Source organism: Mytilus californianus, unplaced genomic scaffold (genome assembly GCF_021869535.1).
Source record: "Mytilus californianus isolate M0D057914Y unplaced genomic scaffold, xbMytCali1.0.p SCAF_1, whole genome shotgun sequence".
In the NCBI taxonomy this organism is placed as follows: Eukaryota; Metazoa; Mollusca; class Bivalvia; order Mytilida; family Mytilidae; genus Mytilus; species Mytilus californianus.
In genome coordinates, this window is record NW_026262581.1 from 51,109,076 (window position 1) to 51,123,128 (window position 14,053).

General features: G+C 30.2%; 1 protein-coding gene across 2 annotated transcripts in view; it reads right to left on the reverse strand.

Annotated features, from left to right (window-relative positions):
• Nucleotides 1-3,511: 3,511 nt before the first annotated feature.
• Nucleotides 3,512-14,053, reverse strand: part of LOC127720656 (TBC1 domain family member 30-like) — a 76,081-nt gene continuing 65,539 nt past the window's right edge. For both annotated transcript variants that reach the window (XM_052227376.1, XM_052227382.1), the window contains one exon: nt 3,512-8,282. In XM_052227376.1, the coding sequence (XP_052083336.1) occupies nt 7,036-8,282 (1,247 nt within the window). In that variant the 3' untranslated portion in view covers nt 3,512-7,035. The remainder of the gene's footprint in view (nt 8,283-14,053) is intronic.

The window sequence follows — 14,053 nt, forward strand, 5'->3', positions numbered from 1 at the left end:
GAACTGTTTTAAACTTGCAATGATACGAGTTTTTGCTTCATGTTGAAGGCCTTACTTTGACTTTGAGATGAAGAACATCAATTGAAGCACCATTCCATTACTTTTGGTTTTTGTCTGGCCTCTAGAAAGTCATAAAAGTGAGACTTAGACAGGATGTTTCTGGCGGCATCAACATGTATGATTGTGAAAATTTGTATGTACTAACATTTCAAGTTTTGAAATGTCTTGTGTGGTTCATGAAAATTTTGGTTTTCTCTTTTCTCCTAGTGATATCTGTATTTTGTTTTATATTTCTTAATGTGATTACTACATTGCGTTAAAAAAAAATGTAAAATTGAAAATTACTGATGCATTTTAAATACATACTATATATCGATTTTATGAATAATTTATACAGAAATATTCATACATGCTGAATGGCTAATTGAAATAACAAGCTTGTTCCTAACAGCAGTGGGGCAGTTGACCTGTTGTAAATGTGAAATTGTGATCCCGTTAAAAATTTCTTCATTTCAAATTATGATTGGATTGGACATTGGAAGTTAAGCCAAAAAGATTTTCAACTAGAATAGAGAATGGAAACGGGAATGTGTCAAAAAACAACAAACCGACCAAAGAATATAAAACAACCGAAGGCCACCAATGTGTCTTTAAGGCAGCGAGAAAATCCAGCACCTAAACAATTATGTACACTAGTTCAATGAAATAGACGCCACACTATAAAACTCCTAAACATACAAATGAAACAATATTTAAAAAACACAACTTGCAACCTAACCTGCATTTAAATTCACAAAATGCAAAACATAGCTATTACATTTTGTGTGAAGTTCATGTAAATAATTGAAAATACCTAAATGTCTTATTTTCCATCTTTCAACTAGATTAAAAAAAATTGTATGCAGATGGCTTGTAATGTGACATGATCAGCCTAATCAATGACATCTAGCCTTGATCTCATTTTTGTGCCCCTTTCACACACTTCTTTTCTGATGCCTTTTGTCCAAAAGTGTTCATACTTGTATATAATTAGTAAGATTGTTTGTCATCATGTGTACTTGATTTTACTATAGTCATTTTAATTTGTCATTTATCCTGGGAGTTATGAATTTGACCATTTTTGGGCCATTGTGGCATTAATGACACCATGTAAACCCCTTTCCTTCAAGGTCATGTGTGAAGCATTCATATTCATAATTCATGATATAGTTAGCCATCAAGTGTAGTTGATCTCTGACACCATCACTGTTTGGTTGGACCCCATTTTCAGTCAAACAATTTTTAGGCACTTTTTTTTATACCTTTTGTATTCCTCATCCTCCCTTAAATTTTCTGATAATATTTGTGGTCACTTCTTAAGGTTACCTTCAAGTTAAAATTAGAAAGGCAAAATTTTCACAACAATGTCTAAATTCTGAAAAATGACCGCATTTATATTGAAATGTAAACAGTAAAGGAAATAATAACAATAGCACATTAAAATACTATATGTGTGTGGCCTTTTCTCTGCAGTCTTCTCTTGAGACATACAATGTATTATAAGGGGTATGAGGCATATATCCAAGGTGGAGACATTTTATAGATTAAAATCATTCATCCAGTATGAACATGGCAAAATTAGAACCACTGCAGGACTCCAAAAGGCTTTAGGGAGGGGTCTGCAAATTTGATAACTAAATTCAAAATTATTGCGTGCATTTATTATTGTGGTTTTTTGAAGAGTTTCAGGAGAATCTGCATACTGATATTTGTATAAGATATTAGAATGTAAGTTCTTATTATTGCAATACTCACCTAGTCGCATTATTCGCATTTATAAAAACCTCGCAATAATTTCTGAATTTACAGTAAACATCTTAATAGAAACCAACTATGCATATGCAAATTCATTAAATTTGTAGTGATTCTTGATTAATATGCATACTGTGTTTCTTACTCTCAAATCTTATTTGACATTTGTACAAAATCTCTTTTTATGATATAACATTTTTCATCACCTTCATTTCAAATTTTTCCTGACTCAAAAAATATTGACTTTCCAAGTTGTTGATGTAATGTGCCATTTAATTAATAATTGAGACAGGTGAAAAAAGACTCCATGAAAGACATTTAAAGTCCTGGTTTTTTTTTATTTATTTTTGTTTTCTGTACAGGATTTGTATTCAGATGAATATTTTTTCAATTAGTATCAAAAGTTCAAGCAGTAAAATTACTGATCTGTAAAATAGTGATATTTTATGCATTATTTTATTACATCTTAATTTCTTGTTTTATGGTAAATTCTAGTTCATTTCCGTCACATCTGAATTTTATGTGCTGTGCATATCTGATTTTCATCAGTTTAGACATGCACTACAGTTCTGAAGCTGATCTACAAGGCAGAAATCTCATCTGTGGTTGTCTTCCTGTCTCTTCATGATTTTGTCCGATGATAGTTTTATGTTTATTTTTTTGGTAGTCTTTCTTTTTTTATTCCCAAGTTGTATATTGATTTTAATTGCGTTGAGAGTTTATCATATAGTGTAGGTAGTTCGACATGGTTGACTGTATGGTGACTTTTAGAGGTCTATTTGTTTCACTTTTGCTCTTAGATTGCTGTCTCATTGACATGGCATCTTTTATTTTTATCTACAACAATTATGAAATAGACTTTACTGCAAAAACTACATGTATGAACCAGGTGTCTTTCAACTAGTCAATTCTATTTCAATTTTATTTAAAGCTATTTAAAAACAAGTTAGGGGTTGAAACTAAAAGACTCATTTGATACTCAGATAATATATATGGTCAAGTCATATATAAATGTTTCACCATAGTAATATTGATTCTAATATCCAACATTTATGTCTCACCTGCAATGAACCACTGAAAGCAAGACATAGATGTTTTTGTTTTTGCTTTAGATGCGGCTGAGGCATCAACAATTGTTAAGTTTTCTGCTTATTAAGTCAGTTTGATAGGAACTACTTGTGATAGATCAATGGTATTTTCTATAAAAGTTAAATTACTATTAGCACATATCAGTTTGATGACTATTTCGAGGCCATGCCTCCTAGGACATGGTCCAGTGACACCCAATTAATTAGCAAGTTTCAATGTTAAGTTTCTGCTTAAGTCAGTTTGATAGGAACTACTTGTGATAGATCAAAGATATTTTCTATAAAGTTGCATTACTATCAGCACATTTCAGTTTGACGACTATTTTGAGGGGCATGGTCCTGTGTCAACAGTTGACTTTAAAAACCTCTTGATGACATCTAAAATTAAACTGACCAATTTTCATGGATTTTGTGAGTATAGGTAAACAATAAATCACAACGTTCGATGAAGAAATTTTATATAGGCTCGTATGCTGACTTAGGCAAAACCATGAAATTAAATATCCAAAAAAATACTATTTTCCCTCAATCCATGAAAAGTAATACCAACTAAAATAAATAAAAATACGCAGTAACTCAACTGATTTTTGTTTTCAAATATGGCTTTCTATGAATAAAACAAATGAAGAAAATAACTTTAATACATGTTTTATTAAGACAAAAGATAGAATTTCTGGGGGGAAATCACAGATAAATTCAAAAGATCCAGGAATGTTATTAACATATTATGTAATAGCACCTATTTCTCACAACTATGAAAATTCAACAATTTTAAACACAAATAACTAACAATGGTATAAATAATCTCACAAAAATACTTTTTATTTCATTTCAGTAATACTCTCTTTTGGTATACTCACATTTCAGACCCATAAAATTTGACATATTTAAAGTAATATAGAATAAGAAATTGTAAGACATCACTTACATGGGAGACAACTCAATATTTTGCAGTGAAATTTGATATTTGAGTTAATCGTTTTATCATACACCCATTATATACCACTGGAACTCAAAATTACAATATGAAGCCTCTTTTTGCCGCAAATGTTTTATTTTGTGTGAACTGCTACTCATCAACAAAAACAATTGAATTTATCTAAATGAAAGAAAATTAATTTTTAAGAGCATTTAAAATAAATATAATATTTTTTCTGTAGTTGCTGAGAATTATTTTTAATTGAAAATGTCATTTCACTAAATTATAAAAGAGAAATCGATAGAACAACCAATTTGGTACATCTTCATAACTATTATGCATATTACATAACTTGTACACGTATGCAAAAAAAAAGATTACAACCCTTATCTGAATTATTCAAATTAAAGATGGAATTATTTAATCAAATTGTCGATTTAGAATGTATTCACCGAGATTGAACTTAAACAGATACCAATTTTGTTAGGATAATTAATTAATTCATACATACAGTCAAAACTACATAATAATGAGAGCAATATATGATGAAATGATATTACTTTATTGCACATGCTATACCCAATTCATGTATTATGTCAATATGAAGTCATGGAGTTATTATGTGAAACATGTCAAGGAGTTGTTAAACAAAACAGGGAGCAAAACATTACTACACACAGGAAAAAGGGATGAAAATTTGTATACATGAAGCATGTTAAAAATTTGTAGTCATAATGCAGCATATCTTAGTGGATGAGACTCTTCATTGGGTAAAACTCAGAATATGAAAAGCCATACTCTTCAAATGAGGGTTCTAGAGATAGACTTTTGTTTTTTTGTCAAAAGTACTGTAACCAAAGTTATCCAATATGGAATTACAAAATTATTTCAAGACAAAACTTGTGGTCTTTGACTTTTTTCATACCAGATACATATTCAGACCAAATATATCAATTTCAAATTTGTATTATTTACTAACATAAATAGCTGTGCCAGGAGTGCAAGATACACTTTTCTTTTGCATATAGAAATTGTTGCAAGAATAAAATGGAACATAAAGAAGTTTTTTGATCAGCATTCAGTAAAATGGCAGTTTATAAAGTTGCATAAGGATGTCATTAGGCATCTAAATATTGCCTAAATTACAACTTGAAAAGTCCAACAACTCTGGAATATCAGACCAGAAAATTTTCAAAATCAAAAGGGCGCCTACATTCACAATGAACATACTAGAGCTAGAAGTGTGTGACATGTGAAAAATAACCTTAAATCTGAAGGTTAGTCCCATAAGTCTGGAATCAAAATTAAGAAAATTTTCAAAATCAAAACTTATCTTACTTTTACTAAAAGGCAATACCAACAACTGTGTAAAGTTTTAAGTAAATCTATTCAAGCATTCTCAAGTTAGTGTACAACTTGTGAAAAATCAATTATAGTCTGACTGATAAAGTTTCATAACTCTAAAAAGACAAACCAGAAAATATTCAAAATGGTAAGGGAGTTTCCTTTAATCAACCCAAATAACTGCATAAAGTGTTGGGCAAATCAATCTAAGCATACTCTAGTAAGTGTGCAATATGTGAAAGATTGCTTTAAATCTGACAGTTAAAGTCCTGTAACTATCGAGCGACAAATACGCTTTCTTTTATCAATCCCAACAACTGCAAAAAGTTTTAAGTAAATTGATAAAAGCAAACTCAAGTTAAGTAAGTGTGTGACGTGAAAAAAGCCTCAAGTCTGAGGGTTAAAGTCCCATAACCCTGGAAGGACAAACCGAACAAAATTTCGTAATTATCGTACAACATGTTGACATACGGACGGACAGACTATGGTATACCATAATTAAGTCCTGTCGAGGACAGGTATATATAAAAGAAACCAAACATGAATGTGTAATAAAAACAGAAGAGATCTTCAATTGTACAAGTTTGCATGTACTATTATATTTCTTCTGCAATTTATGCATTCAGAAAAACTCATTAAATGTTTTAATTTACAAGAATGTGGAGAAATATCTAAATTCTATAAACTCAACATGTTTAAACTGTGCAATCTAATATATATGTAAAAGATATGATTAACAGTTCTTCTATATTCATAAGTTCTAATACAATGGGGGTAGTCACCCGGTTGTTCATATGATCAAAACTTAAATATTCAATTATATAATATTCAGTCAAAATGGTAAAAAAAATCTCCCATTTCACGAAATTTGTAGTAAATTAAAACATTCAAATCAGCCTGTTTAACTTCAACATACTAAATTATAATCTATTACATAATAAACTAAACTACAATATACATATATGTGATAAAAAAAGAAATATGTAAACCACAACCTTAAGCAAGTATGAAAAAATAACCAAAAAAGTAAACTTTGTATTATGCAACAAAAAATAACAAAATAAACAAAAATAAATAACAATTAGGATTTCAAAAATTTCATATGGAATGTTGGTATAGGATTTCTTTTTTCTGCATCATCTTTAAAGAGCTGTCTGCATATATATACAGAAATTTACATTTCATAGAACTAGAAAGAAACTCAACAAAAATAATCAATCATAATAATAAAGTTTGTAGTATCAAAGGAAAATCATTCTTAGTCTTCCCAGATCAAAACATTGTCAATCTTTAAATACATTTTTAGTTCTTTCTTAAATTCTATTATTTAAGATTTTTACCTACAGATATAAACTGGTATAAAAGATTTTTGGTTCAAGTACATTTTCCTTCATAATTTTGACAGCAATGATTCAAATTTAGTTTTTTTTTTTATCTAGTTGAACCTTGATAATTACAAAAGAATATTTTCAATTACTGCGGATTCATTATTATTCGTTGGATACCAATTTTCGTTGATTTCGTGGGTACAGGAGAACCACGAATTTAAATGTTCAACGAATTACAAGTTTTCTGAAGAAATGTATGCAGACTTTGTTAAAACAACAAAATCAAATATCCACGAAAATGCTAGTTTTCCTCAATCCACGAAAATTGGTACCCACGAAAATAAATGAATCCACAGTATAATACATCAAACCTTGTTATTATTTAAGAATTGAGATAATCAAAAGACTTGCAGTGCTTAATTAACCAATCATATGCTCCTAGTCACCACATTTTTTTTTGGCATTCAAATTTTGAGAATGAAATAAAAACAAATGTGAATTCTCCATAACCAAGTGAAAATTTATAACAAGAAAAATAACATAATATGAATTAACAACCATACATTCATTTACTCCATAAAAATTTACTTTTACATTGCCTCTCAAATTCCTGTAAAGTTGATGTTTTATACAAACCAAGTTTAACACAATTTTTCTTCCTATTTTCATTAAAATGTTTAACAGGAAATGGATTAAAAGGCTTTTCCATTTTTGCTGGTTTGCTTTTACTTTTGGCATAATCACTCAGGGCTTGGTCAGTTGAAAATGACCTTGACCTTGATGTCAGATTGTCCTCTGCTTCAAATGTCCCACTGGGATCTGCTGAGATGGATCGTTCTACAGAGGCCTTTTTTGAATCATGATGGACACTGTTCAATGGTGATCTTTCTCCACTACTGTCTGACTTTGATTTACTGTGAGCTATGAATTCATGTGATGCAATGGAACCATTATGGTTACAACCACTTTCATCTCGTTTCTCTGTTTTTAAGGGAGATAATTCACTGGAATTTGTTTTCGGGGAATTATCAATTTCGAGAGAGTTGGTCGTTGAGAATAATCCAGAATCATTTGACAAATCTAAACATCCTTGAACATTTTCAGAACCTTCAATTACTAAAGAGTGTCTATGAGGATCATTGTTATACGTATTGCACTTGTCTGTGATATTGCTAACATTTTCATTCAATTCTGTGTCGCTGTTTGCAGATTCGGTCTGGTATGTTCCTGAATTTTGATTTTCAACAACATGTGAATTCTGACTAGACTTATTTGTGTCATCTACTACGCTGAGCGAAATCAAAGAATCAACTGGAGTGTTTGAGCTAGAATTTTTCAAATTTCCACTAATATACATATGATTATCAAGTTCATTCTCGTCCTTACTATGTTTTGATTCTGTAGTTATATCACAGCTCTCAGCTACTGCAGAATCATGTCTGCCTACCTGATCCTCCTTTTCATTATGATTATCATCAATGTTTTTAATATCATTATTCTCTTGAGCAATATTCATATTTCTATCAGTTTTGACAATGTTTTCACATTCAACATTTTTTTCAGTCTTAACACTTTGTCCTTTGACCCCTAACTCTAATTTGGAGTTTTTCTGAATACTATTTCTCCTGGATGGCGGATCATTAGTCAACTGTGGGTAAACTGACGCAATACGAGGACTAGCTGTGACACATCTATTCCTGGACGTGGCATTATTCCTGCCAACAAACAGATGATTAAGAGCCGTTGGGGTTTCTATTTTTGGTGTAATTATCTTTGGCTTTTTCTGGTGCTGCTGCTGACTTGCTGATGCCGCTGTAAAAGAAAACATCAATTTCAATTAAAATGTTAGTATTTGGTAAACTAAACCTGCTGTTGCAGTGTTTTGTTATTAATTCACTGTGCAATGATATATTCGCACATTTAGCTGTCATTTTGAAAATATCTTATTTCACATCATTAGCAGAGTGAAAAAATTCAAACAGATTGTGAATATTATAATCCTCAGTTCTGTATATCAAAGCAAAGATCTGTGTTTAAAAAATCTTTTCAAACTGTTGTAAAATTTGCTACTTGAAGTAAAAATTGAAAGAATATTGGAAAACTAATTTTTTTTTACACTGATTATAAGACATGCCAAGCAACTGCACTGTGTGCCATTACAAAATTTGATTCTTATTGTATTAAAACAACATCAAAGTGCAATAAGAAGATTTCAAATGTAATAACATCAAGTAAACTTCATTATGATATGAATAAATAGGATTTTAGGTCAGTTTGAGTGGGATGTATATACATAGAAAAATTTTACATGTTGTTATTTAATAAGGAAACACATTGTGCATGTTGTGTGACATGACACAATTCAGATATTTTTCTTAAAAGAATGAATATGAATAAAAAGAAAATAGGTAATATGTTTACGAGAGAGTAACTCAAAGACACAAAATACACATAAGATCTTTAAACTAGAGGCTCTTTAGAGCCTGTGTCGCTCACCTAGGTCTATGTGCATAACCAATAATGGACTCTCTCCAACAATGTAGACAAGAATAGAATTCATGAAAAAAATTTCATTTTTGTTGATCTTGTATTGCTGATCATTTTGTCTGTTAAGTTTCTCTCTATCTTCTGTAGTTTTTGCTCAAAACACAAAAGAGGGTAAAAAAAATCCACATTTAAGGGCAATCACTCATATGAAGAGTGACAGTCTACTAACTATATCAGAAAAATTTGCCTTGCTGATCATTTTTGTTATTTTTAAAAAGTTTCTATTTATCTTTTATAATTTTTATCATATATGGCAAAATGCAAAATAAACTGCTTTGCTGAGCGCAGCTGGATACGCCTGCAGAGGTCCAACCCTGAACAGTTGGGGCAAAAATGGACACAATATTCAAGCTTGATACAGGTCTGAAATTGGATTGTAATTAAATATTTGACATATTATAGGTTTCTGAATAAATGTAGTCAAAGAACTTGAAATTGGTTATATGAATTGAATTTATATTCAATTAAAGATTTCTTGCTGTTGTGCAATACACTCTGCTGTTGTGCAATACTTAGTAAATCTGTTGTCAGACTATAAACAAATAAAGTTCAATTTCTTCTCAATGTCATATTTGAAATTTATGAAAATCAATAGGGAGATTACATCAATAGCTATAAATAATTCACCAAAGTTTCATGAGAACTGCTGAAAGTATTTTTGAGTTATTGTCCAAAAACTGGAAAATCCTCCCTTTTTTAATGAATAAAACCCCATAACTCAGAAATGTAAAATCTAAAATTTATAAAATTCTAAAGGGAGCTTACATCAACAGATATAAACAATTCACCAAAGTTTCATGAGAACTGCTGAAAGCATTTTTTAGTTATTGTACGAAAACTGGAAAATCACCCTTTTTTTATGAATAAAACCCTGTAACTCGGAAACGTAAAATCTAAAATTTGTAAATTGAAAGGGGAGCTCATGTCAATAGATATAAACAATTCATCAAAATTTCTTGCAAGTTGGTGAAAGCATTCTTGAGTTATTGTCGGAAAACTGGAAAATCCCCCCTTTTTTAATGAATAAAACCCCAAAACTCGGAAACAGGAAATCTGAAATTTATAAAAAACGAAAGGGGGCTCACGTCAATAGATATAAATTCAACAAAGCTTCATGCATATTGGTTAAAGCTTTTTTGAGTTAATGTTTGACATGTTGACAACGGACGGATAGACGGTCAATGGTATACCACGTCATTAAAGGGCAATAACTCCACTAAGGAGTTGTTGGAAAATTTCCTCCATATTATCTTAAATGTAGATCTTATCTTGTTGATCATTTTGTGCTTGTTTCTTTGTATCTATTATAATTTTTAAGATATAAGGCAAAAACGCAAAATATCAGTAAAGGTCAATAACTCTAATAAGGAGTCGACTGACAATTACAACCATGCATACTTATTTGTAGATCTTGTCTTGCTGATCATTTTTGCAACTTAAAGTATCTCTCTATCTATTATAGTTTTCATGGTAAAAGGCAAATGTGAAAAAAATGGTAAAATTTGTCTTTTAAGGGCAATAACTCCTATAAGAAGTCGCCTGATAGTTTTGACGTCAATGATCAATTGGTAGAGCTCAACATTCTGAACATTTTTTGTCAGATTTTCTCTATTAATAATGGTTTTCAAAATAATAGACGAAACTTGCATTTTACCACTATGTTCTATTTTTAACCATCTTGGTTGGCAGGTGGGGTCATGGGACACATTTTTTAAACTAGATACCCCAATGATGATTATGGCCAAGTTTGGTTAAATTTATTCTAGTAGTTTCAGAGGAGAAGATTTTTGTAAAAGTTAACGGATGACGACAAAGGAAGACGGACGACAAGTGATGAGAAAAGCTCACTTGGCCCTTTGGGCAAGATGAGCTCAAAATAGATAAGTGTCCATATAAATAATATAAATTTGTTTGAAACTTCCTTTTTTTTACTTCTAGATTTTGTGAGTGCTAATATGACCAAAAATGGTGAAATGCTCAAAAGTGTCATACTGCTGTGAACGTAATGATCTCTGTATGTATTTGTATTTGTTATTGAAATGTATATCTGCAAGGTAAATACTTCTTAGTTAATGTTATGCTGTAGTTTTAGACACCAAATAAGGTCCAATGTATGCTTATTCATCTTTTCAAACACAGATACCTAATTTTAATAAATCTATTTGCAAATAGAGATTTTGAACTTAAGAAAATGCCTGCTCCATCTGAATGTATTAATTTTCATACATAAGTTCTCAAAAACTATTGGCAATTGCCAAATATAGAATTTCTCATCGGTTTTTAATTCTGTGCATCTGTTTGACTATTTTATTTAATGTATTGACCTAAATTTTATGACACAAATCTTGTTTAATTGTTTAAAAACATTTAAAAGATAAAATCATATTTGTCAATTTTATACCTCACATTTGCTGTAATGAACAAAGAACAGGATAACTGCATTTTGAAAATCAATGATAATCTACAATATGCTGAATGATTTTATTCTTAAAAAGAAACATTTTAATGATGCAGTATGTGCAATGTGCATATAACACTTTTGTTAAGAAGAGAGATTTTAAATACATTTGTATAATCACCTTCATGCTTTGATGCATATTTTTTTTTTTTACAAAAAAGATTACCATTTAAAGAGAGAAATTTGAAATTGCAGGTAACCATTACATTTTTCAATTTGAAAAAATTGAACCACATAGTGATTTTTGTTATTTACAGATAAGTTGCACATATTTTGTTTCATTGTAAAATCAAATACTGCACCATATGTTTCAAAGTAGCATATTTATTGAAAAGAGACTTGAGGTAAAAGGTTAGAGAGTATGCAGACAGATAAATAAAATGTTTTGAATCTTTGGTTGATAAAATAAACTGTTGACACAGATGTTTGTCTTGCCTGTATATAATTTTTATAGCAAAATGCAAATGTTGAAATCAAAATAGCAATACTTTTAACATGTAAATTATGCAAAATACTCAATGAACAATGACTGAAGAAACAGGGCCAAAAAAAAAAAATAAGTCATTTATTTTGGATATATTTGATACAAAATATTGGTAAAGAAAAATAAATGGGGAATGTGTCCATGGGACAAAGATGATGCCCCTGCTTGCATAAAACATTATAAAGGGACAAAACTCAAAAACGTTAAAAGCGACGTTACCCAAATTTGTACTTGATCTGTGTTTTGTAGTTATAAGCATTGTGTATAAGTTTCATAACATTTGGTTGAGGCAAACTAAAGTAAGAGAATGGAAACGAAAAATTGTAAAGGGGCATAACTCTAGAACGATAAAAGTGACACCACCAAAATTCAAACTTGATCTGTGTTTTGTGGTAATAAGCATTGTGCATAAAAATAATTTCATATTTTACAATCTCCTCCAAAAACAATAATTATCTTTAACTCTTTAAATGGGAGGCAACTTCTATTCTATTTACTTTCAGCGTTACCTTGTGGTAGAAAGCTTGTGAATCACACATTCTAATATTTTTTCTCTTTGAAAGATTAACTTTATTGTATATGTTTAAATGACCACAAAAGATCAAATAAAAATAGAAAATACTCTAAAATAATCCTATTAAACAACAGTGGTCACCCCATTCAAAAGAAAGTCACATGAGATCACATGGAAAATTAATAATAACATGATTTCATGATTTCATGAAAATGACATCTGTGTTCACAACACTTGGCAACATCTTGTGACTATTGAGTTTCTTCACTCCCACATGATGATTGGCATTTATCTTTGACAATAGAATATTTCGTACCAAATTGATTATCCTGTTCTTTTCTTATAACGTTCTTTTTTTAATATGTATTTGTTTTTGTTTTGAATTACGTCAGTTCTCCCCCTCATAACTTGTTTTTGTACTGACGTCATAGTGTGAGAATATAACTCTAATAAAATTATATCATATATAAAAATAAGAAGACGTGGTATAATTGCATATGTTGATATTACGTTGAATAAAAATACATATCAATTGTATGGCTTTCTGATAAAAAATGAAAACAACATGTTATAAATTTCATGCGTCCGAAGCGTTTTTCTGGATTTACCTTCATCATCAACGCTCAAAGCCAAATATTTGAAAGCCAAGGATGTATAAGAACAGAACCAGTTGAAGAGCTATAATACCAAAAAGGACCTTAAAAAAATAGCCATATCCATCTAAGGTCAACTTTGATAAAATAACATTGTAAAAAGCAACTGCAACACCCACATAAATCTTTTTAGCAAGAGAGTGCAGGGATTGAGATAAAAAAGGAATCGAGCAGCTGATATTTTCCAATATTAGTATAAGGAAAATCCATTAATTGAATTTTGTTGGTTTTTTTAATTGTTTTTTGATAGTTTTTTTTTTGTGGTTTTTTGTTTTGATACATTTTTTTTTTTTTTGGGGGGGGGGGGGGGGGGTCTTTTTCTTTAGATTGAAATGTAGGCAGTAAAGTCAATCACATTAGATGAACATTACATAGTGCGATATAATTTTTTTAAACTTTAAAAAAAAAATGTCTAAGTTGTAATGTTTATTGTCTGTTTCAAAGTTGTAATTTATAGGGAGTACAAGTGTAAATAGGATGTTCAATAGTTTCTTTATTGTAAAAGACAATTGGTCTACAAAGAATACAAACAACTATATTACAGAAAACAACTTTTCTATTTATATCAGACTAGAATTATGCCTTAGGTAAAAGTTTATCTCAAATATGACAATATTGATTCTAATAAATAGTAGACGGAGAAAAAAGATTTGAAGACCTAAATAACACATCTACAAAATTTCACAGCTCAATTTTTTCCTCTGGGTGGCTGAAATGTCATTTATATTAACGTTTCCTTTTTCAGGTCGTCCTAAATATGTATGCAATATTTGTCACTGGACCTTAAGCAACCATCAATCAATCATTTTTCGTGTCCAAACTATGTCAACAGGTCCAAAATGTAAGCCCAAAAAGTAGGTCATCTCCTCACAACCAGATGACATCAAGTCCTTGACAGATTACCTTAAATTAAGAAGTCCTTCAATT